Source organism: Cygnus olor, chromosome 1 (genome assembly GCF_009769625.2).
Source record: "Cygnus olor isolate bCygOlo1 chromosome 1, bCygOlo1.pri.v2, whole genome shotgun sequence".
Classification (NCBI taxonomy): domain Eukaryota; kingdom Metazoa; phylum Chordata; class Aves; order Anseriformes; family Anatidae; genus Cygnus; species Cygnus olor.
Genome location: NC_049169.1, coordinates 77326204 through 77353797, shown reverse-complemented (window position 1 = coordinate 77353797; position 27594 = coordinate 77326204). Strand labels below are relative to the sequence as shown.

Genomic DNA, 27594 nt, shown 5'->3' with positions numbered 1-27594 from the left:
ACCAGCTCTTGGTTCTAAGCAGCAAGTAGCCCTAGATCTCTTGTCACTGTATGAGTATTTTCTTCTAAACTGGAAAACAATTCACAGTTTTACCCATTCTGTAGCATAATTAGTACTTCACGCATTAAGCCAAATGTGAATAAACCACGTTTAGGTCAGTGATAGCCAGCAACACTTAGAGCACATGAGAATCTCAGACTGCAGTTATGCATACAATTACTGTGTTTTCTGTTAGTGAAATAGTCACAATCAGTGAGATAGAAGGTGGAGGCCTTGCAAATTAAGAATTACTATATACAACACCTATTTAAAGCAAAGATGCATAGAGCTTGAGTCTCAAAATGCTGGGTCAGTGTTTGCCCTCAAGCCTGAAGATTGATTTATTTTCACATTAGCAGAACTTGCTTATTCCATTCGTCCCTTCATATACACATATGCTCCAGTAACACTCAAGTTGTGCCCACAATGAACAAAAACCACAAAATTTTGTAGTTAGTGTATGCAGCAAAGACCTGTTTCCAGTGATAAGGACAGATCCATTACAGAGGAAAGCATTCTCTGAGTCAGCCCTCCATCTGTTGGCAGTTGCTCAAGGTATCTCAAGCCCAAGTGAAATGCGTATCTTGGTGAAATCATTGTCTTTAGTTGTACAAAGAAAATGGAAGAAGCAGAGTTTTACTAATACCCGTAGCATCCTAGTTAACACCCATGCAGCTATCTAATATTGTGCCCCTAGCACTGGACACAGAGCCTAGAAGGCTGGTTCCATGTAGTGAACAAAGCTCTTGTCGTGCACAAGTCTGTAGCAGCCCCAACATTTTTTTCTCCTCTCCCAATTTCTCAGTAGTGATCCCCACTGACAGTCATGTCCCATCTACTTCCTGCTTCCCAGATACAAAAACTTAGTAAGTGACCATGACTATTTAATATGTAAAAGTGTCAAGAGTCAACTCCATGCAAGCCAAGTATTGACTGTTCAAAGCACTTCACTTTCAGATTCATTGTTAATCCCAGTAAGAGCTATGCATCTTAACAGAAGTCAAAAGTCTTTAAGAACTCTTAAGTATTCCACAGAAAGTGTTTTCAAATCTGGGGAAGGCAAAAGCATCACAAAATATGCTAACAGTGCAGTTAGAAACAAACTTTATTGTTGCAGTTTGAAATTATTTACACAATATAAATCTCTTTGAAAGGTACATTACTTCATTTGATCAGTGGTAGAAGGCCTTATAATATAGCTTCAATAACATTTAGTTCAAAAGAAATACAGTTCACTCCAATGGATAAATGATGCATCTAAACTCCACAACATACAAGAAGGGTCATGGGGGCTTACAGGGAGGATGACAGTGCTGGAAGATGATAAAAGGTTGCTTTTTAAATTCAACTTGTTTTATTCACAGCACATAAATGGATTCATGTTTAACAGAACACTGGAAAATATGCAGTGAAAAAAGACACAAAAGAATATATCCCTAATACGCTATGGCCCTGTTTCTGCAAGTATTTAAAGAGTTTTAGATAGCTGGATTAAGAGGTTTGAGACAGAACTAATGAATCTAGCTTTTAAGTCATATTAAAGATTGGATACATTCTCGGTGCTGAGACTATTCAAAGCACTTGTGTACAAAGCAGCATTACTGACTACCGCAGGCTGTATCTGAGATACAACATGTTAGGAACAACATTTGTACCAAAAAAAAGGAAAAAAGTCTGTCACACTTGACACCTACCTTTTCTTGATAAATTAACAGTTACTTTCACCAAAAGTTAAGAAATCTTTTTACCAATTTACTCTGCATTTTATGGCATTTTATGTTACATTTTCATGTCTCTCTTCCATGGTCTTTCATCTTATGTTTTGCACAGATCTATGCTATATAGAAAAAATACTTAGAAAAATGCAGTTTTAATTCAACAACAGTAGACTAGTGCAATACCTGAATGTATTTCAAAATTTATTTTTAAACTTCATTAGATTTCCAGTAACATGTGCTTTCTAACTGTTTGCACAGCTTTTAATTCCCACTAGATTTTCCCTAGGTCCATGAGCATAAAAATCAAACATTTTGGGGAGTTGCACAAACTAAAATTCCACACAATAGGGAACCTGAGACAGGAGTTCAACAATTTTTCAGATGCTACAGAAACAACTTGTATAAGATCTTGTATCAGAAATTTGTTAACCCGGTAAAGTCTGGCCACCTGTTCTAAGGTCAGACTTCAAGCCTATTCCAGTCAGTTTTTATCATCTATTTAAAAAGGATGATGATTATTAAAGAATCTCATACAGAAAACTACATATACTGTTAAATAAGTGAAAAAGCCCAACCCAAAACACACTTGAATGTTGTAAATTAACGAGCTGCACGCAGATCTTAACATACAGGTTATCTTTTACAATGACTCTTCCCTCTCCATCCCCTAAATTGACTGGTCTCTAGTCAAGGCAACAAACTGTACAGATCGCTTGGAAGAGTCACTATAAAAATTAAGCAATGCTTTTTGCAATGTCTCACCACATCACTTATAGCACTTCCATGCAAATGGCACATACAATTTGCACGTTTTCCTTTCCAGTCCAGGGATCTAAAGGCCACAAAAAAGTTAGTTTCTTCTGACATGCCTATCTAGGTTTGCATGGTTTCTTACTGCCAAGAGTTCCTTTAACTTATGTGGCTGGATAACAAAAGTCCTGCTTTGCACAAGACCAAAGGTCATGGCTTTTTATCTTTTATATCTAATGAAAACAATCAGCATGCAGCCTACAGTAATAAAAAAGGTGGGAGTCAACTGCAACACTTCTCAGCACCAGCCTGACATTGCCTGTAGATTTAATCAAAAGCTTCCTGTTCTGCTACAATAGTTACAACCTGGCAGGTGTGGAAGAGATAAGAGCCAGTAGCTAATTCCAGTAGTTGAGTAATCATCTAGCACACCTCAAAAGGCATTTAAGAACAAGAACATTAAAACATGTCAAGAATAGACAGCTACCTAAAATAAACAGATAGGATGTGGCCAGCCTCCACTATAAACTACAGGGAAAACTACCCCGAGCCAGAGATTATATTCCAGTTGGTTATAGAAAAGTTATAGAAAAGTTTTCTTTAATTAGAAAAGCAATCACCTTATTTTAAGACTCCTTTTGGCAGGAATTTCAAAAAAAGAGCGTAAGCTTTTGCTAGCTAGCAAATGTTTTAAAAGAAATCTGAACTGTGAAACAAACTTTCCTGGTTTGTTCTTGTCCTTAAACCATGCAATAAACATACTGAATATTTTACCACATCAAAAGCTGAAGCTCTAATTTCCATGTGAACTTTCTTTTTACTTAAACTTACTGAGCCCATCCTACCTCTTGACTAACGCTTCCATGACAAACTCAATTCCAAGGACCCCAGTAACAGTAAGTGTCAACACTGATAAGCATGTGTACCTTACATCTGGTGCAGGTAGAGCTGACAACGTACAAACCATATTAAAATTGACTTGTCAGATGGACAATGAGATTTGCACACCAATATTTTCCAGCAGAATTACTAAATACAGCAGTGACAAGAACAGACTAACAGCTTGAAGGACACTATGTAGTTCAAAACTGACAGTGAAAGGCAACAGTAACAAAATACAGTTGGGTATTTGAGGACAACTGTCTATGCATCACTTCAAGATCAAAGGCCTCTTCAGCAAGGGACTTCACACAAAATAATTCTGATGAGAACTCATACTGATAAAGTAGAACAATTGTAGTCAAAAAGTAAATATCAATCATTAAGTATGGAAAGGAAGCTTTTATATTCACATTTCCCCCAACGAACTAGGGTTTGGGGGTTGTGGAGGGAGCGCAGTGCACACAGGAATAATACCTCCTCAGGTAAGTTTCAAATAGTTTAAAGGGACTACCAATAGTTCTAGCGTGGAGAAAAATGACTGGCAGAACTATTTGAGTGATCTGGGGGGTTCTTATAAGCATTTACAAGATAGCAACTAATCCTATAAGTCTATATCCACCAAAAACATTTAAGTTAGGAGACTTCTATCACAACTAACTCAGTCGCTGACACCACAGGAGCGCACACTTAGGAGTACTTCAATTCAACATGCTTATGTTTAGAAGTCACCAGCATTCAAGAATGTGTAAGAAATTTTTGGAATTTTAAGTAAACATTTTAACAGCCTTCTGTATACCATAGGTACTTAACATGTACCTCTGATACTGTTTGCCCTATTAGGCTTCCTTTTTATCTTAGCACTGTATCAATTAATTTATTCCCAGAATCATTCCCAAGAGCAAGATGTTAAAAAGCTAACAGGGAAAAAAAAGACACTGGGTGCCAAGGCTATACACAAACAAAAAAGTATTATGCTCTGTTACAGGTCATTTTAACAGAAGTAGTCAGCACACAGAGTTAGATTTCTTCTTTACATCAAAATGTCTACAAAATAAGAGAGAATACAATGCAATTCACAAGTCCATAAAAGCGAGGTACAGTACAATTCACACTAATTTACAAATGGTTATTTACACTGTTGTATATACATATACAGTCAGACCTGGTTAATACAAATTTGGTAATTCCTTTTTAAATGCAAATCAAGTGTAAATGAAGGAATTTAAAATTATATGAGATTAGTTATTCATAAATCTTTAATGACCTAAGAAATTAAGCACTGATTAGCCAGGTCTGACTGCAGAAATGAGAAGAAAAAAATTCACACTATTCTGCTTTACAAAAGCAACCAGGCCACTATGGTCTATTAACTTGATGCTATTTATGCAAGAATGCCATTACTAATAACCCTCTTTATATTTACAATATAGGTCTAACTACAATAAGAATTATTGATTTTGGCATTCATGCCCTTAGCTTAACATAAAGGCAGAGTATCTTCTTGGCAAGTCACAGTCAAAACGACTACAGGATGTTTCTAGAGCTCAGTCTTATCTTTTTTTTTTGTCCTCCTTTAAACATCTTTAAGCTGCTATTAAGAGACTGAGAAAAACTAGAAAAACTAATTGAAACAAGTACACGTTCTCTAGTTTGGTGCTTTAGTACCTAACTTACATTCAGAATGTCCTGTATTCACAGTTTCAAGCTACCTTATAATTTGCAGTACTTTTGCAAACTACTGCTTCAAACTTAACGTGTCTGTAAATATTCCTTTGCAAGTGAGAATATCTGAGTGCTACTGGCTAAATCCGATGTGGAACAAGAATCAAGGCAACTGGCATTTCATTTTCAGAAATAGTTTACAGTATTTTCTCAGAACTTTTATCAGGAATTGTTTTAATCTGTACTTCTCTTGAGAGAAAGCTGATGCAAAGCAGTATTTAAGTGTGTAAAATGAACTTCAACATGCAAAATGAAAGCCTCTATCAGTACTGCAAAGTTGACCACTAACCTGTGATAATCCTTGTGCTTCTTCAAAGTGGCTCAGAAAAAGCATGCAGTATTTACTATCTGCTTGAAAGTGCTTTCATGGGATTCAGTGGAACTTGACAGCTCCACAAGAATGAGATTGAGCTGCACTCATGAAGAGCTTTGGTTCTGCAGAAGCAAGTTTCCACTCCTACAGTTATTGCTACTTGAGCTATATAAACAAAATACTACTGAAAGAGAGATACATTAACTCCAAGCTTAAACAGAGCTGGTACTTGAAAAGGGAATGTGGATTGCCAGCTGTTGGGAAAGTTAGACAGGATCTGTCAAGTGGTGGATTTCCCAAGACCTAGTGAACGTCACAGCCTCCTTCACGTACTTTACAAACACAAAGCAACACCACCAGAAATAAAGCCAGCATCTGAAGAATAGTAATCAAGTCCTAAAATCTTTATCAACCTTACTTCCAAAGGCATCTTGCTGAACTTAAAGGGACTACACACCAAGACAGCAGGGTATTATTTGAAGTATGTCAATCATGCCTAGAGGGAGGAAGTATGGAACACAAGAGTCTTCAGTGCTTTTATGAGCTCTAGCAACATCCTCAGTATCTGCTATAAATGAAAATACATGAATTTTAGCTATATGTTTCTACTTCACTACCAAGAAAGTTTGTCCAGTATAGTAGCCTCCAGCTAAAAAATGCTAACAGAAAGGTTTAGCCAACTTCAAGTTACAAAAAAAAATCCCAGTTATCCCGTTTGTATTACGGTTTAAGGTTTTGACTGAAGGAAATAAAAAAAATGGAAACATTCAGATGAATATAAACAAGTTAAGAGGAAAAAAACCCAAACCTTGCTTTTGTAAAATAACAGAATGCCATTCAAGATGGTCTTTCAAGGTGAAAATTTTTCATTCACATTAACTTTATCCTGAATCAAAAATTTTGTAAAGCACTGTGTATGTGTATGTTATTTAAATGTGTATGCACATACACACAACAGTATGTCATAAAGCAATTTTGAATAAATATCTTTGCCAGAGTCTCTACAAAAGACCCCCCCATAATATTTACTCTTCAGGTAAGTTTGTGTTTGCATGTGTATATGCACACACACAGACTTTGTACATGTGGGCACTTAAGCAACCAAAGTGCAAAGTTTTTCCAGAGTTGAGTATATGCCTGCCCAACTCCAAACCGCCTTGTTGGGTTTTATTTTTGTTGTGGGTTTCTTCCCCCCCCCCCCCCGCTTCAGATTTAAAGCCTCTTTTCCACTCAAATTTACACATGGTTTTCTTCAGTAAACATTTTTTCTATTCACATTTTGTGATCCAGACCATTCTTGGTATAATAGCTATAAGGAGATGTGTGTGATGATCAAAGCCCCATTGTTCAAGTCATACTTTTGCATGTTATCCTTCAAACTGGAGACTTTGAAAAATAATTTGCTGCCACAGAAGAAAAACAGACATACAGAATTTTCAACTACAGGACCAAGCATGTAAGACTAGAATCCAAGGTTAGAAGGTGACAGAGCAGAAGGAAAAGACATCAACAATACACAAACTGTAAACCTAATGTCTTGCTCCCCAGTGCAACAGGATCTCTGTTCACTGATCTTCAGTTCAATAGTCCATTCCATTAGACACTGCTGAAGCACATCAGAGACCAGAATAGTGTTCAAATTTTGAATCAAGTTTCAAAAAGGAATACAGATTTTGGAATAGTGGTCTTCTGTTTAAAAAAATACACTTAACAAGCAGCTTTCCTACAGAAGTTAGAGATGGTACGTTCCCATCTAACACTGATGGTACAGAATCTCAAATAATCTGATGGCCACAGAACTTTCACATTTCTACAGCTTAACACACAGAAAGGAAAGCCTTTTTTTTTTTTTATCATTTCAGCAAGCAGGTTGATTCTTATACAAAAGATAAGTACCATAAGATGGAAAGCTAACTTTTTTTAAAAAAACGATCATCCTAACCTTTTCCCCTAGTTACTACATACTAGTGACCAGTATCTCAGTCACATTGTGCCTGTATAGATCTAAAAGGTTAATATCCTCAACTGTGTAGATCTCTAATATAAGTTAATGCAACTCAATAAAATAAGCTGTTAAACAAATCCTTTGGAACAACTTCACTGTCTGCACCCAACTTTTACAAAAACTGATGAAAGCAGCAATGGAATCATGTTAAACTTATAATAAATAATTCACATACAACATGTTAAATTACGAAAAAGGATTAAACTGCCATTTCTACAACTTTTTATAGATTTAGCAAGTTTCTAATCCATTTTTATATCAACAGCAGTACGTATGTTCTTCATATTAAATTTAACATTGAAGGACTGTTTAGAGGCATTATTTATAAAGCAAGAACCACCAAGTGAGCATTACAGAACTTCAACAAATGTTTAGCTTTTTTTTTTCCAGTATCCATTCTCAGAAAAGATTCAGGGGTTGTCTATCCACTTGGTAACTTCATTCCTCTTCTTTACTCAGGAAGAGTTAATGCCGTGACTTCCAGCTTCATTTTGAAATACTGGTTAAAACGAACAATTGCATACCTATTCAAATGGAGAAAGATCTGAAGTTAAGAGCAGACAATTTCTTACACAGAAACAGGCATGCTAGGGCTAACCAGAAGTGTACCTATTCCAGACCCGTTTCCAGTGCTAACCCACAGCAGCTGCCAAAGGAAGAAGTTAAGAATAGAGCACCTTTATTATGGTACTTTTATCACCACCCCTCCCCTCCCAGCTTGCTAAAGTTTGCAAAACAGATGCTGGTTTGGGTGCAGAGGTGGTGTTTTCATGCTAACAGACTGTCCAACAATTGACAGCTACAATTCCAAGAAGATTGATCTTGTTCATTGCAAGAATGCTGTTTTATTCAAAACTGCAACATTTTGGGGTTCTATCACCTGCGCTTTTTACTTGTATGTTTTGTGCCATCTAGTGGTTATTAACAAGTACTTCTACTTGGGAATAACTAATCACAAAGCCACAGAAAAGATTCACATTTGTCTCCTTTACAGTAGCACAGCTAAGCATAGTAATCTGTCCTAGTCATTAACAGAAAAAAATTCTAAACTGAATCATTCCCTCATGCCGAAGTGATTAACTTTATCACTTCTCCCAGTCCCCAAAAGACTGAAATTCCTCTGCTCACTGTGAGCATTAAAAAAAAAGTGCTAACATCTACCTGAAACAGAACTATTAGTGAATTAGTGTCTCAGGAGATGGAACTTCAGATTCATTGGCATTGTGTAGATTCTTTTAAAAAATTAGGGATTTCTATGATCAATACTTCATATAGTAAAAAGCTCTTCTGTACAAGAGCCCCATTTCTCACTTTTTGCAGTTAGAAATGTAGGTCTTCTGACAGACAGTGTACCACACTGACCAACTCTGTTTCTGTGCTTTTGTCTTGTCAATAAAAACTGTTTATGCTTAAAAACATTTACTCCTCTAGTTAAGTTCCTTGCTTTGTTATACTACGTATTTTAGCCCAAATCAGAGTTGATCAGAGGGCTGAAGAAAGGCTGAGAGAACTGGGGATGTTCAGCCTAAGAAGAGACAGCTCCAAGGTGACTTCATCACAGATTGCCAATACTTAAAAGGGGGATTATAAAAAATACAGAGAACTTTTTGCCTAATCAGATAGTGGCAGGACAAGGGGGAATGGTATTAAAGTAAAAGAGGGAAGATTTAGATTAGATGAGGCCTGTGAGACACTGAAACAGGTTGCCCAGAGAAGTTGTGGATGCCCCATCCCTGAGGTGTTCGAGATCAGGTTAAATGAGGCCCTGGGCAACCTGGGGCATCAGGGGATGGCACCCCTGCCTAGAACTAGATGATCTTTGAGGTCCCTTCCAACCTGAGCCATTCTATGATTAAGTTCAAGAACTTGGGGGGGGGGAGGGCAAACAGCTTTTACTGTCTTGTTTTCTCTTCAAAAAGAGATAGTATGATCATATAGACCAGCTTTGTTGCTCACACCTCAGTTTCTGATAGCTGGGATACTGAAGTAGATGGCCCCACAAGTCCCTTCCAATCTCACTTATTCCATTATATATATAGCAAGTACACTTACCCTAAAAAATCAAAGTCAATGGTGGAATACTTGGCTTGAATTAGAGCCCACAATCCCCAAAAGAAGTGGGAAGCCTAAAGGAAAAAAGAGTAGGTAAAGATTATTATTATTATTATATAAAAAGTATAAAAAGTATTTAAGCACATTCTCCCATTGAGACAATTATCCACAGAAGAACACCCCAAAAAATCCCAATCTTTTTGTTAACTTAATTGATCTCTCTTTACCAAGGAGACTGGTAAACAAGTATTATAAAATTAATTACTGGCAGAGTAAATCCATTGGCCTCCCAACTCTCCTCCACGTTTCTTTTCCAAGAAAATTGTTGCATTTGTGAGACAGGTCAACAGGTCATCTATTAGGTAAATTGTTGTGCAACTGTATACCTCATGTTAAAAAAAAACAGAAATTGAACTACTTCTATTGTTGCTTATTAAACATCTTACGGTTACTATCTTACATTTACTCAACCTAACATATATAAAGAATTCCTTTTGAATCTGATTACCCCCTTAAGCCATTATAACTACAACTCACTTTCAGCACCAACTTGGACAAAGACATGATCTTAAACTCCTCAGTATTTACACAAATTTGTCATCTGCTCCAACCATACTTCCTTTACTACTCCAGATGCATAGTCTTGGAGACCTATGCTCAATTTCTGATTGAAAGTATGGATTACATGAATGGTAGATAATAGATGTGACTGCTAAAATATTTGTTCTAAAGTTCATCTGCAGTATATGTAGCAGACATGAGCTTGATAATGTCCTTGTGGAAGACATTTTTGGACCACCCAGGTTACAAGCGATATGCTTCAGAATTCTGTTCAGTTAATAACTGACTACAATAATAACCTAAATTACTTCCTAGAGCTTGTTGTAACACTTCACCATAAGTGTAGAAGATGCATGCATGCCTGAAAACACTTTAAAACAGTAATCATTATAGGTAAGTGTGAATCTTTCCTGTACCTCTAAGTTTTGATAACTTTGTCTGATAGCGAGCAGTTTGGAGCTTTACAACAGCAACTATTAATTTCAGTTTATATTTTCTCTTAAATCTTTTTTGTCACCTTACTGCTACAAAGAAAAGATCACCACAGACCCCCTGGAATCTCTTGCCGACTCAGGGACTCAGTTCAATTAACAGCCAAGAGCAATCCTTGCTAAAAATCCCATCTCCTTTTCTGAATACTCACTGCCTCTTTTGCTCTGTAGATTATTCCAAGCATTCTCAAACTTCCACAGAACAGATTAAGGAAGGTGTTTTTATATATATATGTACACACACACACCACAGTACTCACGTTAAAAAATTAGCAATTACATTTCCCACAGAGTAGGTAAGCTTCTCTACAGCATTGAATATATTCAAGCACAAAGACTGTTATTTACCAGTGCAAACTGATTGACTTGAACATATAGAACTTCAACTTCCTTCTCACTAACTTCTGTGCCAAATCCTTTATATCCTTTGTAGGCCTCAAGGTAAGATCTCAGCCATTGTTCCTGTAATTCTCTGTTGGGATAAAGGCTGTAGTCTACTTCGTTTACTCCTAGAAAAAGAAAAAAGTATTAGAATCTTAAGATATCTAAAAAGGAACATCAGAATCACATAACTGGACTACTCATCCCTCACCCTTGATCCCCTCCCCCCACCAGCACAAACACAGACTGATGCGGACAAACATCATTACTTTTACTTTGGCTTGATTTTATCAGTTACAAGTCAGCAAGAGTTTGTCACATGAGAATTGCAAAGTATTCAACGTAGTAGAAAGATTTATGCTGTGTTCTCAGCCACAAACATACTCTACGAGTGTTTTGAAATTCAACAAGTTTGGCTTTGAGAGAAGCCTCTGGAAAAAAGTTTGCGCTGCAAAGCAAAACCCTACCATGCATGTCAACCAGGGACTTATATGCAACATTATCTAAAGCTGAATCCAGATACATACACATTGTCAGCAACTAAGCTGACAAAAAAGCTTTTGAGGCTAAAACTATTAGAAGTCTACCCCTCGCCTCCTACAGGGTGTTGGTAGAATTAAAAATCTTATCTTCATAACTGCTCTCTTTTGTCCTGTTCTTCTTCACAGCATGCGGCTCCAAATCTATCTATACTGGAGATGCTCAACCACATCCATAGAGAGTCTACCAGGACTTCTGAGACCCAGATCACAGTTGACTCTTACTATCAGTTACCATAGGACATGGAAATATATTCTATCCACAAAGCAGGATTAAAAAAGTATTGTGTTTAAAGAGACATTCTTAGCCATGCTTCCTCTTCCTTTGAGGCACCTTCTTGGTCTCCTTTCTTAAAAAAGTTCAGATTTGTACTGGGCAGATAGAGAATATGAAAGGTGAAAACTCTTCTTCAGTGGCAAAAAAATGTTTGTAGAGTCTTCTTAGCATAGTTAGCTCTTTGAAGATGTACTCAGACTCTTACAAGTCCCAGACAAAATAAATTGAAAGTTTTCAAATGTATTTTGTAAAGAACTTAACTTACTTCCCAGATACTTAAAATTATCGAGTATATACTCTGAAATCTAAAAAGTTACCTGGACTTAAGATTTATTTTGAGAAACAATGACAGGTAAGTTAAGGCTCCCATTTTCACCATACTGCACTTTCCATCTATACTAAACATTACATAGGTTTTACCTGTTGCCCCATACTGTGAAATAACATAGCACATGCTCAAGGCTATTTCTCTTATGGAGTGAAGGGAACAGGCATTCACTGAAAGAAACTAAACTACTTAATGAAGGAATCTATCTGCAACTTACTGCTAAAACCTGGCTTTTTATTCTATCACATAATCTTAAGCCTTTACCACTCAAGTTTAGCATGACTCAAGGGCAAGTACTTAACACACACAAAATCAGCAAGACACCATAGAAGTCTGCTATTTGGAACTGCGGAATCACACAGTATATTCTACATTTGGCAATATATACACACACACATGCAAACATGTGTATGCTGTAGAAGATATATCTGCAGTATTTCATTATAGTGTGCTGAGTCTCTGCTGGGTGATTTCACAGAATGACAGGTAACTGCAAAGACTTAAGACATTATGTTCCATTTCTGGGCTAGCAGAGCTGTAAAGGAAGGGTATAACTGGCTTGCAAATAGAGACCAATAGACATATTTTGATACCATCTTCTTAACAGCTATACAAGTATCTACAGAGAAAAGAGAAAAACAGAACATGCTACGAGAATGAGAAAGTGGTTTTTTTTCCAGTCAAGTTAACCTTTACCTCAAAGATCCAATTTTTACCTGCAAATTCATTGAAGTGATTGCCAATATCATAAGCCAGGTAGTTGTATCCAGAGTACTCATAGTCTATGAACTGCACATCACCTATGTGAGACAACAGCAGCAACATCAGACTCCACATTTAACGAATTCATGGCCCTAATCCTTTGGTGTCCTTTGAAGTTTTAATGGAAAAAAGCCCACAAAAAACCCTCACACACCCATCTTATTTGTACCCAGTTGTGTGCACTCAGACTTCACAGGGTAAGGCTGTGATTTTTGTGGTATAAGACTTCTTTGAATATTGATTCTAGAAAGCTCTTCAATAATTACCTAGAGCTTACAGTGCTCTACTTTTAGTCTGAATAGCAGAATTTTAATTTTAACTTCTACCACACGAGGGCATCCATTACCTTCAAAATAAAATATATGGTAGAAAATCCTTTGTTTAAGCTTTGAGGAAACTGCAGACCAATTTCTCCCTATTTACTCTCAGAGAAGCGTGCAACAACCATGGTAGACTAACACGTTGCAACATGTTCGTATTTTCTTTTCATATGTTAATATTTCCCCTTTGCCCAGCTGCACTTACAAAAAAAGGACTATTTTCAAATTGTTGCATTTTTTTAAACTGGCTTAAACTAGCCTCAAGACATTGAGAGACCACTCTTCAAAACAGTGAAACTATGTAGTATTACATAGACAAGGACTGATGATAAGGGATAAGGAAGGTGGCAATAGTCCCAACTGTTTCCAACTTACTTGCTAACTTTTATACTATACAGTGTTTTTACCTATAGGGAAGCTGGGAAAAATGCTTCACTCAAGATGGTACAGCACTGAACCTGCTCAAGAATGTTTACACCACAGCAAGCAGTCAAGATTTCAATAAGCTGGAATAATAAGGTAAAACTACAGCTTTTGTATTTTAAGGGAGAAACAGAAATCAGAAAAAACAGCAGAAATGGAAGCAATGGGTTAACTTAAGTTCTGTTCACAGAAGCTTAAAATGTACAAGCTACTGTGCTGAAATAGGTAACTTTCACAGTTGCACTCTTTTCCCTTTCTATTGCCACTCTTTCAAAGACTAGCTGCATGTTTACGCAATAAAATACACTACTATTACAATGAACAATCCTGTTAGCCTGACTTAGAATACACTTATAGATACTAATACTAACTACCAGATCTCTAGATAAAAAAGCAGATTAAGAATATTACTCTTATGTATTTCCTAGGCTAAGGATTTTAAGTGTCTAATATACTGCCTCCTTAGGATTTATGAATATTGCACATATCAATACAATAGCTTTGCCAGATGTCTGTCCCAAGCAAGATAACAGAATAACTGTTAGAAGTGTTCCTTGTATCTATACAGTTCATCATTACCATGTTTGAAACACATTAACATTTTCCAAATGCATCCATCTTCTTGTCTAAGTACTTATAATCCAAGTTAAACCCCACAACACAAACAAAATCACTGAGTCACAATCCTCCAAGTCAGGTTTACACTTGCTTCCACAGAAAAAGAGGATTGCTTACCAAGGTTATGAGGTTAAACCTTTTAGGCTCTGACAAACCAACATGAGAATGCAAAGTGGCAAGGTCCTCCCAGGAAAATCTTGTTGGCAATGGAAAATTGAAGGGTCTGAAGGGACAAGAAGTTTTACAGCAGCTGCAGCCAAGATCTTATGATACTGTCACAGATCAATTTCTGCCACTGCCTGACTGGCAGACTCATACACTTGTGCTTCTCATTGGTTCTTTATGTACTTCTTTTAAAACAAACATCTGTAAGTTACAAGCCAGTCAAAATGCACAGCCCAACCCTGGTTAATATTCTGCTACACAACTGACCTCCTGACACCCCCCACCCTACCATTATTAAATGTTGATTGTATTCTGAGTTCCCCCCCCCCCCCCATATATGATACAAACATGGCAGGTAAAAGTCTGCTTGCAGAACATCAAAGTGATATACTTTAAATTTCTTTAATGTACAAATTTCATCTTGAACATACCTGTACGTGCCACTATTTTTTTTTTAATTCAGCTAACATTTAAATCTTACTTCCAGTTATAAATAACAGTATTACAAAGTAAGAATTGAATCTAACTAGATACGGATGAGGCTGTTACCAGGCACTCTCCCATGGGGAAGTACACGTGAACAAGTGATGTGAAACCTTTGGTCACTGCATTTAAGTAGCACAGAGAATACCACCACAAGGCAGCAACAACGGCATATGTAACCTGAAGCAGATGAAGAAAATTTGGCACACCCATATTTGGTAAGATGAAACTTCAAAGTGAAAATGTCTCTTTCAGACTCATGTTACTGTGGAACTGAACCTTAAATTTGATTTTGGCATAAAATACTCAAGGGTGCAACTTTCTTCTATAAGGAAAGCAAAAGCTTAAAGTTCATATGCGTTATGCATTTATGAAGTGACACATCTCAGCTACCTTCATTTAGAAGAAGCAGAACCACCTTTATATTTACCTTTACATTTATCATTTAAATATCCACAGCATCAGAAGCTACTTTTAAGATTTACTGCAGCTCATACCACAAAGCCACTGCTAGAAAGACATGGGTTACACTAGCAGTTGATCAGTTAGCATTTGTTCGGAGGTTTTAAATAAACACAAAGTTTTTACATCCCACTGCTACTACTGGGAGCAGGGAGACCAACAACAGGATGGTCTAAGTGCACTTGGATTTTATTGAAGTGAGCCATTATTTAAAAGTAAGCTCTATCATCTCTCTGGAGCAGCTATTATTATCAACAGGAATAAAGATGTCAAGAAATTTGCATTTCAAATCGAGACATTCCTTTCATCAAGGGAGCTGATACTGTAGGCAACAATCTAATCTATGAACACCACAAAGTTCCAAAGTGGAAATCATGTGTTATATACACCAGAAATAGATTCCTTTTAAATAGATCAAGAAATAGTCAAGAGGGTATCTGTTAGATCTCGTCAGGGAACAGAAAGGTAGAAGGGGTGATGATATCTCTCTATAGCTGCCCTTCACTTTCAATGGTTTGGTAAGGTAAACACTCAACAAGCAAGCCCTAGCTATAGTTACCACAGCGGAATGATGTATCCTATCCTGCTCATCAGGTGAGCCACAGAGGCCCTACAAGACAGCTTCAGTAAAGACATTATCTATACCCACCAATTTTAGCTATAAATACCCAAAATACCTTTGCAAAATTAAAACAGGTTTTTAGAGCAAAACCAGAAGCCTTAAACATACCTCAGTCTTCAGAAGCACTGAGCACCCACAGACTCCTACCAAAGATCATAGAAAACATTGGGTAGGCAGAGGGAATAAACAGAACAAAACCAGCCATCTACCTACACACTTAACTTCCTGGCAGATGAATTTAATACATTCAAAAAAAACACAGATATAGACAAAAGAATATTGATACTTGATCTTTTTAAACAGCAAGTATTTGAATACTCTTAAAAGATCATGTATTTTGGAAATTCCCAACTCATGTTAAAAAAGAAAACTTGAACAGGATAAGAACAGGTCTATAAATAAGCAGTACCAAGCCAAAATATGCTTGGTGCTATCTTGATGTCCAAATTGTAATTAAGAGCAACATGAAGCTCTGAGTTACATCCTTCAAAGAAAAGTTCACACTGATGATTATTATACGTTATGTAAAATGACACTTGTTAATTTTCATATCCTGAGTGACTAAAAACGGACATTAGCAAAGCAGCAAGAGGCAAAGTTCTCCCAGCCACAGCATGAACAAATTCAAATCGGATGACTGACACTTCATTAAACAAAGCTAGCACTCAACATGCTATTCTAGTCTCATAAATAAAGTGTGAGGACATGAGATTGATTCTTCTTAAAAGCAGTATATGACAGCTATGATTTTTCTTTCAAGTCTGAAAATTTAACATTAATTTAATCCAGAGGACAAGTCTAAAGCAAAGTATTGGGATAAGCTACAATTGTTCTACGTGCATTGGACAAAAGTCTTAGTATCTGCTGATAGCCTGTAGCTTAAACACAAACATGCCGAGTAGATGCATCTTAAGCATTCACAAACATAACAAATACAGTATCATTAAAATCCATAACTAAATTGTTTTGTGCCAGCTTCTGAAAAGCTAAATCAGCATTACCAGCTCTGCTCACTCTTTAATGGGGAGAAAAAAAAGGTAAGTAGTTAATCTAGATGAATGATTCTCTCCCCTCAGTTCCAGTTTAGGGTCAGCCAAGATCTTTTTGATACACAAGAGCTTTTCTAGGTAACTGAGTAAATTTCATAATAATCTCAGCATCATCAGTGCTCGTTAGCTACCTTCATACAGTAGCTTCATCATTCCTAATGATTATTTTGTGCTCTTACGAAGTTATCTGTATATCAATCAACACAAGCTTTTGCTGTACTGAACAGAATTCCAGCAATACACATGGAGTTAACGTTGCAATTCCACTTCTAAAATCATATTCCTCATTTTTAGATTTTTCTAATAGATTAGACAGTTTTTGCTCTGTAAAAAGTACATAATTAGAAACAATCTTTCAGAAGAGAGATACAAATACTCTACAGCTTGCATTGAGGTTTGGTTATTATAAAACAGTACCAGTTGTATCCAGATTACAAAAGTTGTACAACACAGTACATGTGCAACATTCAAACAAGTTGAACAATCAACCTACCTATTTCGTATTTCAAGTCTTTCTTCCCCCCCAAGTTGTTTATAGGTAGCTTGAAGCCAAAGTGCTTTACATGCTCCCCCCCTCCTTCCCACCCTCTCCCCAAACACTAAACACTCACACACTGGTTATTGTAGGATTGCTCATAAGTGATGCACTGCTGGCATTGTTTTTTCCTCCATTCTGTTTACAAAAAGAAAAGCATATAGCATTTGTTTTAAAAGTAGGAACTTCAAGCCTATTGACCGTGACAACGAGCCTTTTAAAGGAATTCCTGTTTTATTTTACATTGAATCATGGTTCTACTATGAAAAGTGACTAAAAGTTACTTTTTACATTAATAGGTAATTGAGGAATACTAAAACTCAAGGTAGTTTCAGCATTGAGAATACCCACTCAATAACAACAGATTTATTTTTGGTACTGTAATACCACAGCTCCAATGTGTGTGAGACCACAAGCCGATTTTTTGATTCCTAGTTATTTTTCACACACTTTTGGCTAAAATACCTACAACCATATCACCAAACTGTAGTAAAGATATGAAGCTTCTGAAAGGAAGAAGTCATCCTCATTACAAATGAGTCTTAAATATTTAACCTGATGAATTTGTTGCACTTAGCTGAGCTCAGATATTTGAGAAGCAAGGCAAGTTGTGCAAAGGTAAACATTTTTACTGCACTATGGCCATTTTAGCATCTTAAGTTTCCCTTTTCTTCATTTTAGCATCTTAATATCCTGTTTAATTGATTCATTTAGTAACCGAACCTCAAACCACTAAAAATCAAGTAATAAAAGAAAGTGTGGGTTTATATAGAAGCCTTGCAGATTCTAGTTGAGTCATTCTTTAATAAAATTATTTGGAGTTATTTTATAATAAAAACAAAAGTAATTAATCTTCGCCAAGATGTGTATTGCCTACAGCTGTTTAAATAAAGTATGTAATTAAAGAAAGAAATCTTTAAGATGCCTATGTACCTCATAAAACATAAATTGAGCGACTGAATGTGGTGCTAAGTATCACTAAAATACATAATCACGAAGCTGTCTTCCCTTGCAGCAACACAATCACAAATCAGAACACCACACAAATTACAGGAGATGTCTTTAGGTTATTTTCTATGCTCATATGATCCCCCCCTCCTCTGCCCCCAGAACAAAGCTTTATGTGATTCAAATGGAATTAACATAAACAATTCCATACTTTGAAACCTAGTCATACAGGCAGGCTGTGGATTAACAAAATTAGTTAAAAAAAGCAAGGAACAATATTGTTCTCTGTACAGTAACATATAGATGAGAATCAGCTAATTAAACAACGTAGTAGTTACACATATCACTACCATTACCTTGACTGCTAAAAGCTCAAGCTGAGTTCAGTTGTTACCATCACTAGAAGGACACCACTGATGTAGGAAATACAACTACAGAATAAACAAACTAAGCTACTACTTACTGCTTAGTTCAATACATACCTCGTTTCTTGTTGTAAATAATATTCTTACACAACAGGTCATTGTGACAGAGTACCACTGGTGATCCTAAATTTGACAGTCTTTCTTTCATCCAGGCCATCTCTTCCTGAAGAACTTGAGGACTTGGAATTTCACTTAAAAACCTTTTCAGGTGTAAGAAGTTTGAGAGTTAATTTTTAGTAGTGTGTTCCATACCAAGCATCTGTAATGAAATAACTTAATTATTTTCCTCTACACTCTAAATTTCAAATAATTCAACAGATGTTCTCTCAAAATTAGGGTACTATTTCCCCTGGCACCACTGCAGTCAAATTATGACAGTTATTCTGCTCAGTCCTCCCCAAAAGCAACTCTATAAACGTTATCTGTGTGGTAAACATAATGACAGACCAGCAGTTAGGTACAGAACTTGAACACAGTCAAGAATATTTTTTATAGGAGTATAGATTAAAAGGTTTATAGCATGAATTTAATTCACTTGTTGCTCACATTACATTACTTCCTTCAAGTACAATATGCAGTAAGTATAGATGAAGTAAGATTCGTCTTTTTTTTTCCTTTAGACACAGTAAGTATACTTTGAAGCAGTCATTTTATCTTTCAGATTCTCAATTATTCTCTTTCCAGTTTTCTTTATAATTTTATGTTGTAGGAAAAAAACTTTGCTAGAGTATTCTTTAATTACAACACAGCAAGAGAGGCAGCTGACATCAGTGACTTCAAAGAAATTCTATAAAGAATGTTTAAGCTGGAATCTGTTTACCAAGTAATAGGAAGTTTGATATTGTACAGACGCTTCCAAATTATAGTTCTGAAGATTGATCTCCCCTCCCTGAGAAACATGGCCTTCAATTCCAGCTTTAAATTACAGCACAAATTTTATTTAGGCTAGGTTTTCTCCCAGTTTTTGTTATTTTCATCCCAATTTTTCCAGTGACTGACTCTAGAATCTTCTGGATTCTTATTTTGTTAAGCTCCTAGGAAAAACAGCCTGATTTCCAAGTCAAGAGTTCTACTGGGATACTAAAAAAACCACCCCAAACCCAGGAGAAACTGCTGTTCATACTCCATGACAACACAAGTCTAGAATGACTGTGCAGTAGATGCCTTTTTCTTCTTACTTCTCTGGAAACCCTTTTTCAACTTATCGCATCATCTAAAGCAGCCTTTTGTTAGCTTTACTTTTATAACACTCAGTTTTAGACAAGTCCCTAAACCGAACAAATGTAGGAGATAGCTAAGAAAGGCAGGTTAGAATGAGCAATAACAGTACTCCTACAACCCCAGGAAAGAAACACCATGTTTTCTGCATTCATTCTAAAACATGTGCCTTTGTGAAACTGATGGCTATCTTTTAAAGCTGTTGAGATCCAACTACCTGAAGAAATACTTTCCTTAACCTTGATTCAATACTTTACTTAATCTTCATTCTTTAAATAAGGTAAACAACTACTGTCATTATGCATAAAGTGTTCAATCATAACAAGAAATACATGAATACATAGAATATATCAAACAAATTAGAAAACTATCCTGATCATATTTGACACATATATAGCTACACTGGTATGCAAGAGTATGACAGAATGTAAGATCTTGTATACTTCCTAGATTGGATGGCAACCCAAACTATTTTTTTTTTTTTTTAAATATTCTTCCAACCATCATTCTAAAAGAACGGGAAGTCAGGAAAGCACATAATCAAATAACTACCTTTTATTTACTTCTTCATCCGCAAATTCTGTGGGTATAAGAGAGAAGTATTTTCCCATCTTCAACCAGAGGTTTGATTTAGGGATCCAACCGTTGTGCGCATGGATAGTATGGATTTTAGCAAGCTGTTTGGCAATAAGTCTTAAAAGAAAAAAATGTAATGTTATATTTGCAATAGATTAGACAGCCTTTATCGTATCTTTCCTAGCAAAAATAGATTTAACAGAAACATCATAGGACATCCAGCAAAAGAATCAAAAGAGCATAAATATGAGCAGCACAGCTACAAGGTAGCATCCTTCTAGAGCCAAAAGGCCTTTAACAGCACTAAGGGTAGGGGGGAGCACTAGTGGGGAGAGGAATTGGAGTTCAGCTACAGCATGCATTATGGACCTTTATTTTCACTCTTCAACTTGCTTATCTTTAGAAGAGTTGACTTAAATTAGCTACAGTTTTTAGGCAACAGATACATTTCAGCAAACACATGAAAGTCTACAATCTTAAGAACACCAGCATCTTCTGTTCACTGCTAATTGTATGAAAATTATGTCTCAGTGAAATATATTGAGCCTATTCACAAATGAAGAAGACCAGGAACAGGGCTAGGACGACTTGATTTAATGAAGCCCAGCCCCGTAAAGCTGCACCACATCAAATAACTTGCCTAGCAGAAGTGTTGAAGTGTTAAACACTCACAATAAGCAGAACTCTTAACAAGTGTATCTAGTCTTCCATGGGAGCAACAAGGATCACTTGTTCAAAACTGAAATATGATTAACTAAGACATCAGAAAGCAAGCAGTCACAACAGTGAGCATCAGTTTTGTGCAGGTTTATACAAATATTTATTTTTTGTCTGCTCATAAGCTAAGCCTGAGATCCTTTGGACAGATCCTGACAGAACATCATATATGTATCACAGAATTCAGAGAAATAAATTTAGAAGTTTACCTGAAAATATCAGGATTGCACACATGCTCTGGATCCAGTGCTTCTCCCTGCATGAACTCATAGCACAGGCCATTATTGAAAGTACAGTATAGCTGAGGTGCACAGCCATGGGCCTGCAACACACGGAAACTCTTCACTTCCTCATCTCGATCAACTAAGAGCTCAGTCTTATTTCCATAGATTCTAACTAGAACCACATCATCTGTTGTGTCACCCACGTAGCAGCCAATTAGTTTATTGGTGATTCCATCAGTGAACAGCTGAAAAGTAAAAACAATCCGTAAGTGACTTAGATCCGTATTTCCAGGGTGCAAGAGAAGAATACAGGGTTATTCTTTGGCTCAGAAGACAATCTTCACTAGATTAAACGTTAAAAAAGAAATCTACAAAGATTTTTCCATTTAACACATCAAGAGAAAAACATGAAAACATGCCACAGTGAACTACTGAAACACTACATGTTAAAGGCAGTAACTGAAAGCTCAATATTATAAAACAAATTCTCACATAACCATGCTGAAAAATGATAGCTGAAATCAAAGCCCAAACAAGGTGGCCATCCTAAAATTGCAACAAAACTGATCATGAACACAGGGCAGCACAGAAACCGTTCTGATGCACTTCAGAATTTCATTATTTGCTGATCAGTGGACAAACACTAGAAAGATATTCTTGGAGTCCTAAGCTACTCCTTTAAAAAGAAAGCAACGGTGAACTGCTTCTGACCCGAGTTTTATCTTCCCACTAGTCTTGAGGTTTTGCTGCTTGAGAACAATTTGCAAAGTCACTTTGGCTACTGCACAAATTTGATGGAGTACTTCAAATCCAAGACCCCAGTCTTCAACATCAGGTACCACTCCAAATTTAAAGAGCTTCTGACAAGACTCACTCTTCCATCATTCTACTTCATAACTAGTACATGCCACTCAAAAGACAAACAAGCATTTTAAGACTTTAAGATACATACAACAGCAGTTTTAAAGCCCTTCAATTTACTTTTGCTTCAGTGACCAGTGTAGTCACCAATGCCTGAAAATACATAAGGTGAAGCAAGTAACTTTCCACAAAAAGAAGAGCATTCATCATTTGAGCATTTTATTTACATCTAATGGCAACTTACTCATTGCCCTTCAGACAACAGTGGGGGTATGATTGCTAGAAGTTCTTAGCTATGGGGGGAGAAACCAATTCCACCACTAACTGCTGCTTCTCCTTTCATGGGACTAAACTAGCGATTAAAAGGTCCTGCAGATGCTACCAGATTAGCAGGGTAAATCCAGAGTTACTAGGCCATGTATATATAGTTGCAGGCAGTCAAGCATTTGAAAGCAAACCAAGAGTATCACAGCAGTTCTCTATCTTCTCCTACAATCTGGGACGGTTTTACAGCTCAGAAAATAGGTGCTCAGTGCTGTAAAACTGTGCCCAGTCAACCCCGAGTGAACACTTACAAACTTGCCAGATGAGCATTACCCATCCTAACTCCAGCTCCTAGTGTCTCAAGGGCAATAGATGAACATTTTCAGGTGACAAGCACACTTTCAGACAGGCAACATCGCATGCAAGAACACCAATGTTTTTCTGAGTACTTAACAGACTCCTGCTGTTTTAAACGCAAGTGAAAAAATTACAGTTATGGCACTCACAACCATAAATTGCATTCATGTACATTTGTGTTTAAATTCATGCCTTTTCTCACACTGTTGCATACCCAAGCACTAATTAAAACTAAATTATAAAAGAATCAACCATTACACAAAGCGTCCTTTAACGACCTTCCACTAAAATAAGCAACCAACAGAAGGCAACTTCAAGTTGGTTCACATATGCATTTAGATATACACAGTTTTCCCTTCGATGGGCATCTTTTAACTAACTTACCACCTTTCTTTAGGAGGCACTTTTATCATCAATTCTCATTCAGTAAACTTCTGGCACATGAGGCAAGTGGAGACAGCCTGATCACCTGCATTTGAACATTTTCCAACTATGCAGGTACTGGAAGCTGCAAGCACTTTTGCTTAAGGCAACCCACAAACACTGGGGAAATTTTCTTTCACAACTGACGTGTCAGACTCGGAACAAAACTACTGACCAAGGAATAGGCCTGCTGCATTTCAGACCTTACAGGAAAGCTTAACATTAAAAAAAATTTTTCCCCCCTTTTAAATTACACATGTCAACAACAGGCAACTTCTCTACATGCATCACTGTCCCTGAAAACCTTGGAGGAGGTGTTTGTTTTTTTTGAAAGCAAAGCAAAACAAGTCAAACTGACTTTTTTTTTCCCCCCCCTCTAAGGTTAAGTGGGTCTAATTTTGAAATGCCAAGTAGTACCATTCAAACACAAGTTAGTTTATTTTTCAAGTCTCATGGATTTGGAGACATCAAGCATAACCAGGAGTTTTTTAAACCCTTAAGACACACACACCGAAATTGAGTTTCCCTGTTTAGAAAGGGAGGAACTCACAGAGAAAGATGTGTTTTAACTATCGCATCTTGCTTTACTCAGATTTTTTATGTGATTAAGCAAACAAACTCAAAAAAGGCAGAAAAAAATGGTAGAGGATACGGAAAGTACTCTGCATAAAAAGTTACGGACAGTCAGTCTCGCACAAATAGGTTCAGCAAGTCAAGCCATAAAGTCAAATTAGCCTATTCACATGATTCACCCAGAATTAGGACCTTATAATTTACAGACACTTTTATTACTAGCTATTAATAATCCAAAATAGGAGACAAGTAATGAAGTCTTTGCCTTAAACAGTCCTCAAAGCACCCAAAATAACGTTACACTTAGCACAACTTAAAAACTGTACAGTTTAGCATACCTACTGGTTTCCACGGTAAGATACATTTATACTTTTAACACTACTATATTTTTGTTTGACACTCACACGGATATTACAAGTTTTCTCTAAGATAAGGATGACATGCCTGAGCAATGTTATCTAATTTGACCAAGCAGAGTATTTATTCATTTCAAGTGTGGCTTGTAAATCATAAGTGACATCTCTGTAAGGACATCATCTGTCCCCCACCCCGGTAAGTGTATAGTCACAGAAGGGACCTCCTGTGATCAATGTGGAAGTACTGATTCTCATGCTTTTCAGTATACAAACAGAATAAACTCAAAAAGTTGAAAGAGTCCACCACCAGAGTTATCTGCTCCTGAAACATGTCAGAAGGATACGCTTTCATGTTCTTAGCAGTTCTCAGAAAGAAATAACTTGCTTAGTGACATCCACATATACAACAGTTGTGCTACATTAAGGTTTAGGGTGAAAACTTTTAGTTTAAAAGCACTGATGTTTTCAAGATATGAGCACCTGGCACACAGGTAGCTCCTGATTCGTTCCATTATGTACCTCAAAACACTATCTCTTCACAACCATATGCTGGCTGAAAGTTCCTATGAAATCAAGTCAGCTTCAAATCACTGGAACTTCTGCTACCCCTTCCTATGTGTATAAAAATAACTGTCTAATCAAGCTTGCCCTTCTCTCTGTGCAGGATGGCACTATGGACAACAAGAGCAGGTTCTAAGGTCCTGAGAAACAGCGACAGCACAAATAACAGAGACCTAAATAGTACTGATGCAATGAACAATAAGAACACTAGGTTTGCTTCTGATGGTCAAACTGAAACTTCTGGCCACCTCACAGCTTTTGTCACACTGCATAGGTCTATTATCCCCTCAAAAATAAGCCTCATTCGCATTAATAAAAAACAACTCCACAACACGGAAATTGGACTCCCTTGACTTATAATTTAGGAACTCTAGTTCTTATTAGCATCTATTTGTAACATGCTGCTATAGGTAATTATTTACACCCAGGAGCATTTTATTTATTGATTCTTAAGAAGGCAGAAGAGTTTGCTTACTTTTCTAATAACATAGCAGACAATTTCCATACTCCAGCATGAAAAAACATTTAATGTTGTCTACCAATAAAAGAATGTAATACTTTATTCAATACACAATTAATGCAACATTTAAACAATCTGATTGGAAGGTCTTCCCTGAAACAAACTGAGACGCAGCAGAGCAAAACATCAGTTCTGTAACAAAAGCATGATCAGAACAGACCCCTATTATAGAGGTAAGAAAAAAAAAATCAGTAAGCTCTCAAGGTCATGTAGAAGATGGAAAAATCTACAGTGTTACATATACCAGGTAGGAAATTCTTGAAATAAATCTAGAAATACAGAGAGCCAATGGAAGCAAAGAACACAACTGAGTGCATAAAACAACAAAAAAAGGCACAATTCTGGTACTCTAGTAGTCCGTAAAAACTTAAATATTGTGATATGTACTAATCACCTTGTGGTACCTACTTTCAGGTGATACGATGCTAAGCTACAGCTGAATTCTGACAACATTCCTGGAAATGATATTTATACTGGCCCACGATCTAGGCAAGAAATACAGGAGGAGATTCAGCTAGAAGTCAAGACTCTCAAGGCTCTCCAGCTCTTGGAAACAAACAAATTGTTTACTGACATACGAAGTGAAGGTGAGAAAACTACAAATGAGTTATTCAAGTGCGGTCACAGAAAGCAGTAGACAGAAACAGGACAGGTCAAGTAGGTCCAGGAAGAGCAGAAAAAATGTCTTTTTTGAGACAGCTTACTTTAAAAGCAATTATACTTTAAAAATCTCATAATGATCAGGTTATTAGATTTCTGATAAAGGCATGCACTGGATATATTCCTATCTCATAAATAAGTGGTTCAAAAAAGCTTGTATATGATCCTATTGTTCCAGGTGTTCAAAAGAATGAGAACCAAGTTATGATCACATGGAACATGCATGAAAAGGCAGAAATTAAGTGTCACAGGGGGAAAGTAGAAAGCACTTACCACCTACCCAGCAAATTTTCTCCACAATTTTTTTCCAATTTTTGTCCTTACATCCACTGAAGGAAAACATCGGAAGCAGTACTGTACTGCTGCAGAAATAAACAGGAATGTGAAGTTTCTGCATCGATAAGAAGGGCTCTCCCTGGTTCTGCTTCTGAACCCCCGAAATGAGAGGCAAGATCTCCAGAAAAAGGCATATATTTATAATATATGCTTCTTGAAATTTTCTTAGCATTAAAGTTTCTATTGTAAGACGCAACTTATTTTTTTCTGGGAGAATACAGTCTATGCAGGCACATCCACAAGCATACCTCTACCAAGAATTCCATAGCTTGAAACAAGGCTCATCATTTCTCTCTCTCTCTTCTTTTTTTCAGCTACTCATAAGAGAAGCCAAAGTACTGACTACTGGAAAATGCAGGTCTCATATGTCAGAGAAACATCATTCAAAGGTGCCCAGGCTCTGGAGCCACAACCCCTAGGCCATCACACTTTGCAGTTGGAAGCCAGTGCCTACATGACTTGAGCTATCAGCTGGCTATGAACAAGCACCATTTGGTGTGAGAAGTAGGAGCTAGCAGGAAGCCAGTAAATTAATGGTGCCATTCTATGCTAAGTTTGGCCAGAGGCTGAACTACCAGTTCTCCAGTGAACACCTGGGACACCCAGCCATGACAGCAGCATGGACAAAAAGCAATATTACTACTACTGCTTCCCATGCCATATAGTATAATAAACATTTTTTGGCTTCCAAACAATCAAGCCTGCAGCTTCAAAGAACAATTCAGTGTTGTTTTTTTTTTTGGTTTGTTTTGGTTTGTTTTGTTTTTTTGTTTTTTTTTAAGATGTGAAATTTCATGTCTTGCATATCCTCAATAAGAAGACCATTTAAAATTACATGCAGAAATCTATTATAAAATACTACAGATAAATCACTGTTTGCAATGACTGGTTCTGATCTAAATGTGTTACAAGATGAGTTATTTTTATTTATGCTAGAATAAGTCTCCAAAGAAAAATTTCATCTTCTTTCTGAAGAATATTCTCCTACCTAAGGAGACACAGTCAACATCTGATAACCAGTTAAGAGACTTGTGTAGCAGCAAATTGTTTTAGAACTTTCTACAGACTACAAGATACC

General features: G+C 36.7%; 1 protein-coding gene across 1 annotated transcript in view; it reads right to left on the bottom strand.

Annotated features, from left to right (window-relative positions):
* Positions 1–1126: 1126 nt before the first annotated feature.
* ETNK1 (ethanolamine kinase 1) overlaps positions 1127–27594 on the bottom strand; it is a 31528-nt gene continuing 5060 nt past the window's right edge. Inside the window, exons 2-8 of the mRNA XM_040545247.1 lie at positions 21591–21850; positions 20641–20781; positions 18928–19070; positions 12775–12858; positions 10882–11042; positions 9482–9555; positions 1127–7953 (exon numbers count right to left, since the gene is read on the bottom strand). Of these exons, the coding sequence (XP_040401181.1) occupies positions 7881–7953; positions 9482–9555; positions 10882–11042; positions 12775–12858; positions 18928–19070; positions 20641–20781; positions 21591–21850 (936 nt within the window). The 3' untranslated portion in view covers positions 1127–7880. The remainder of the gene's footprint in view (positions 7954–9481; positions 9556–10881; positions 11043–12774; positions 12859–18927; positions 19071–20640; positions 20782–21590; positions 21851–27594) is intronic.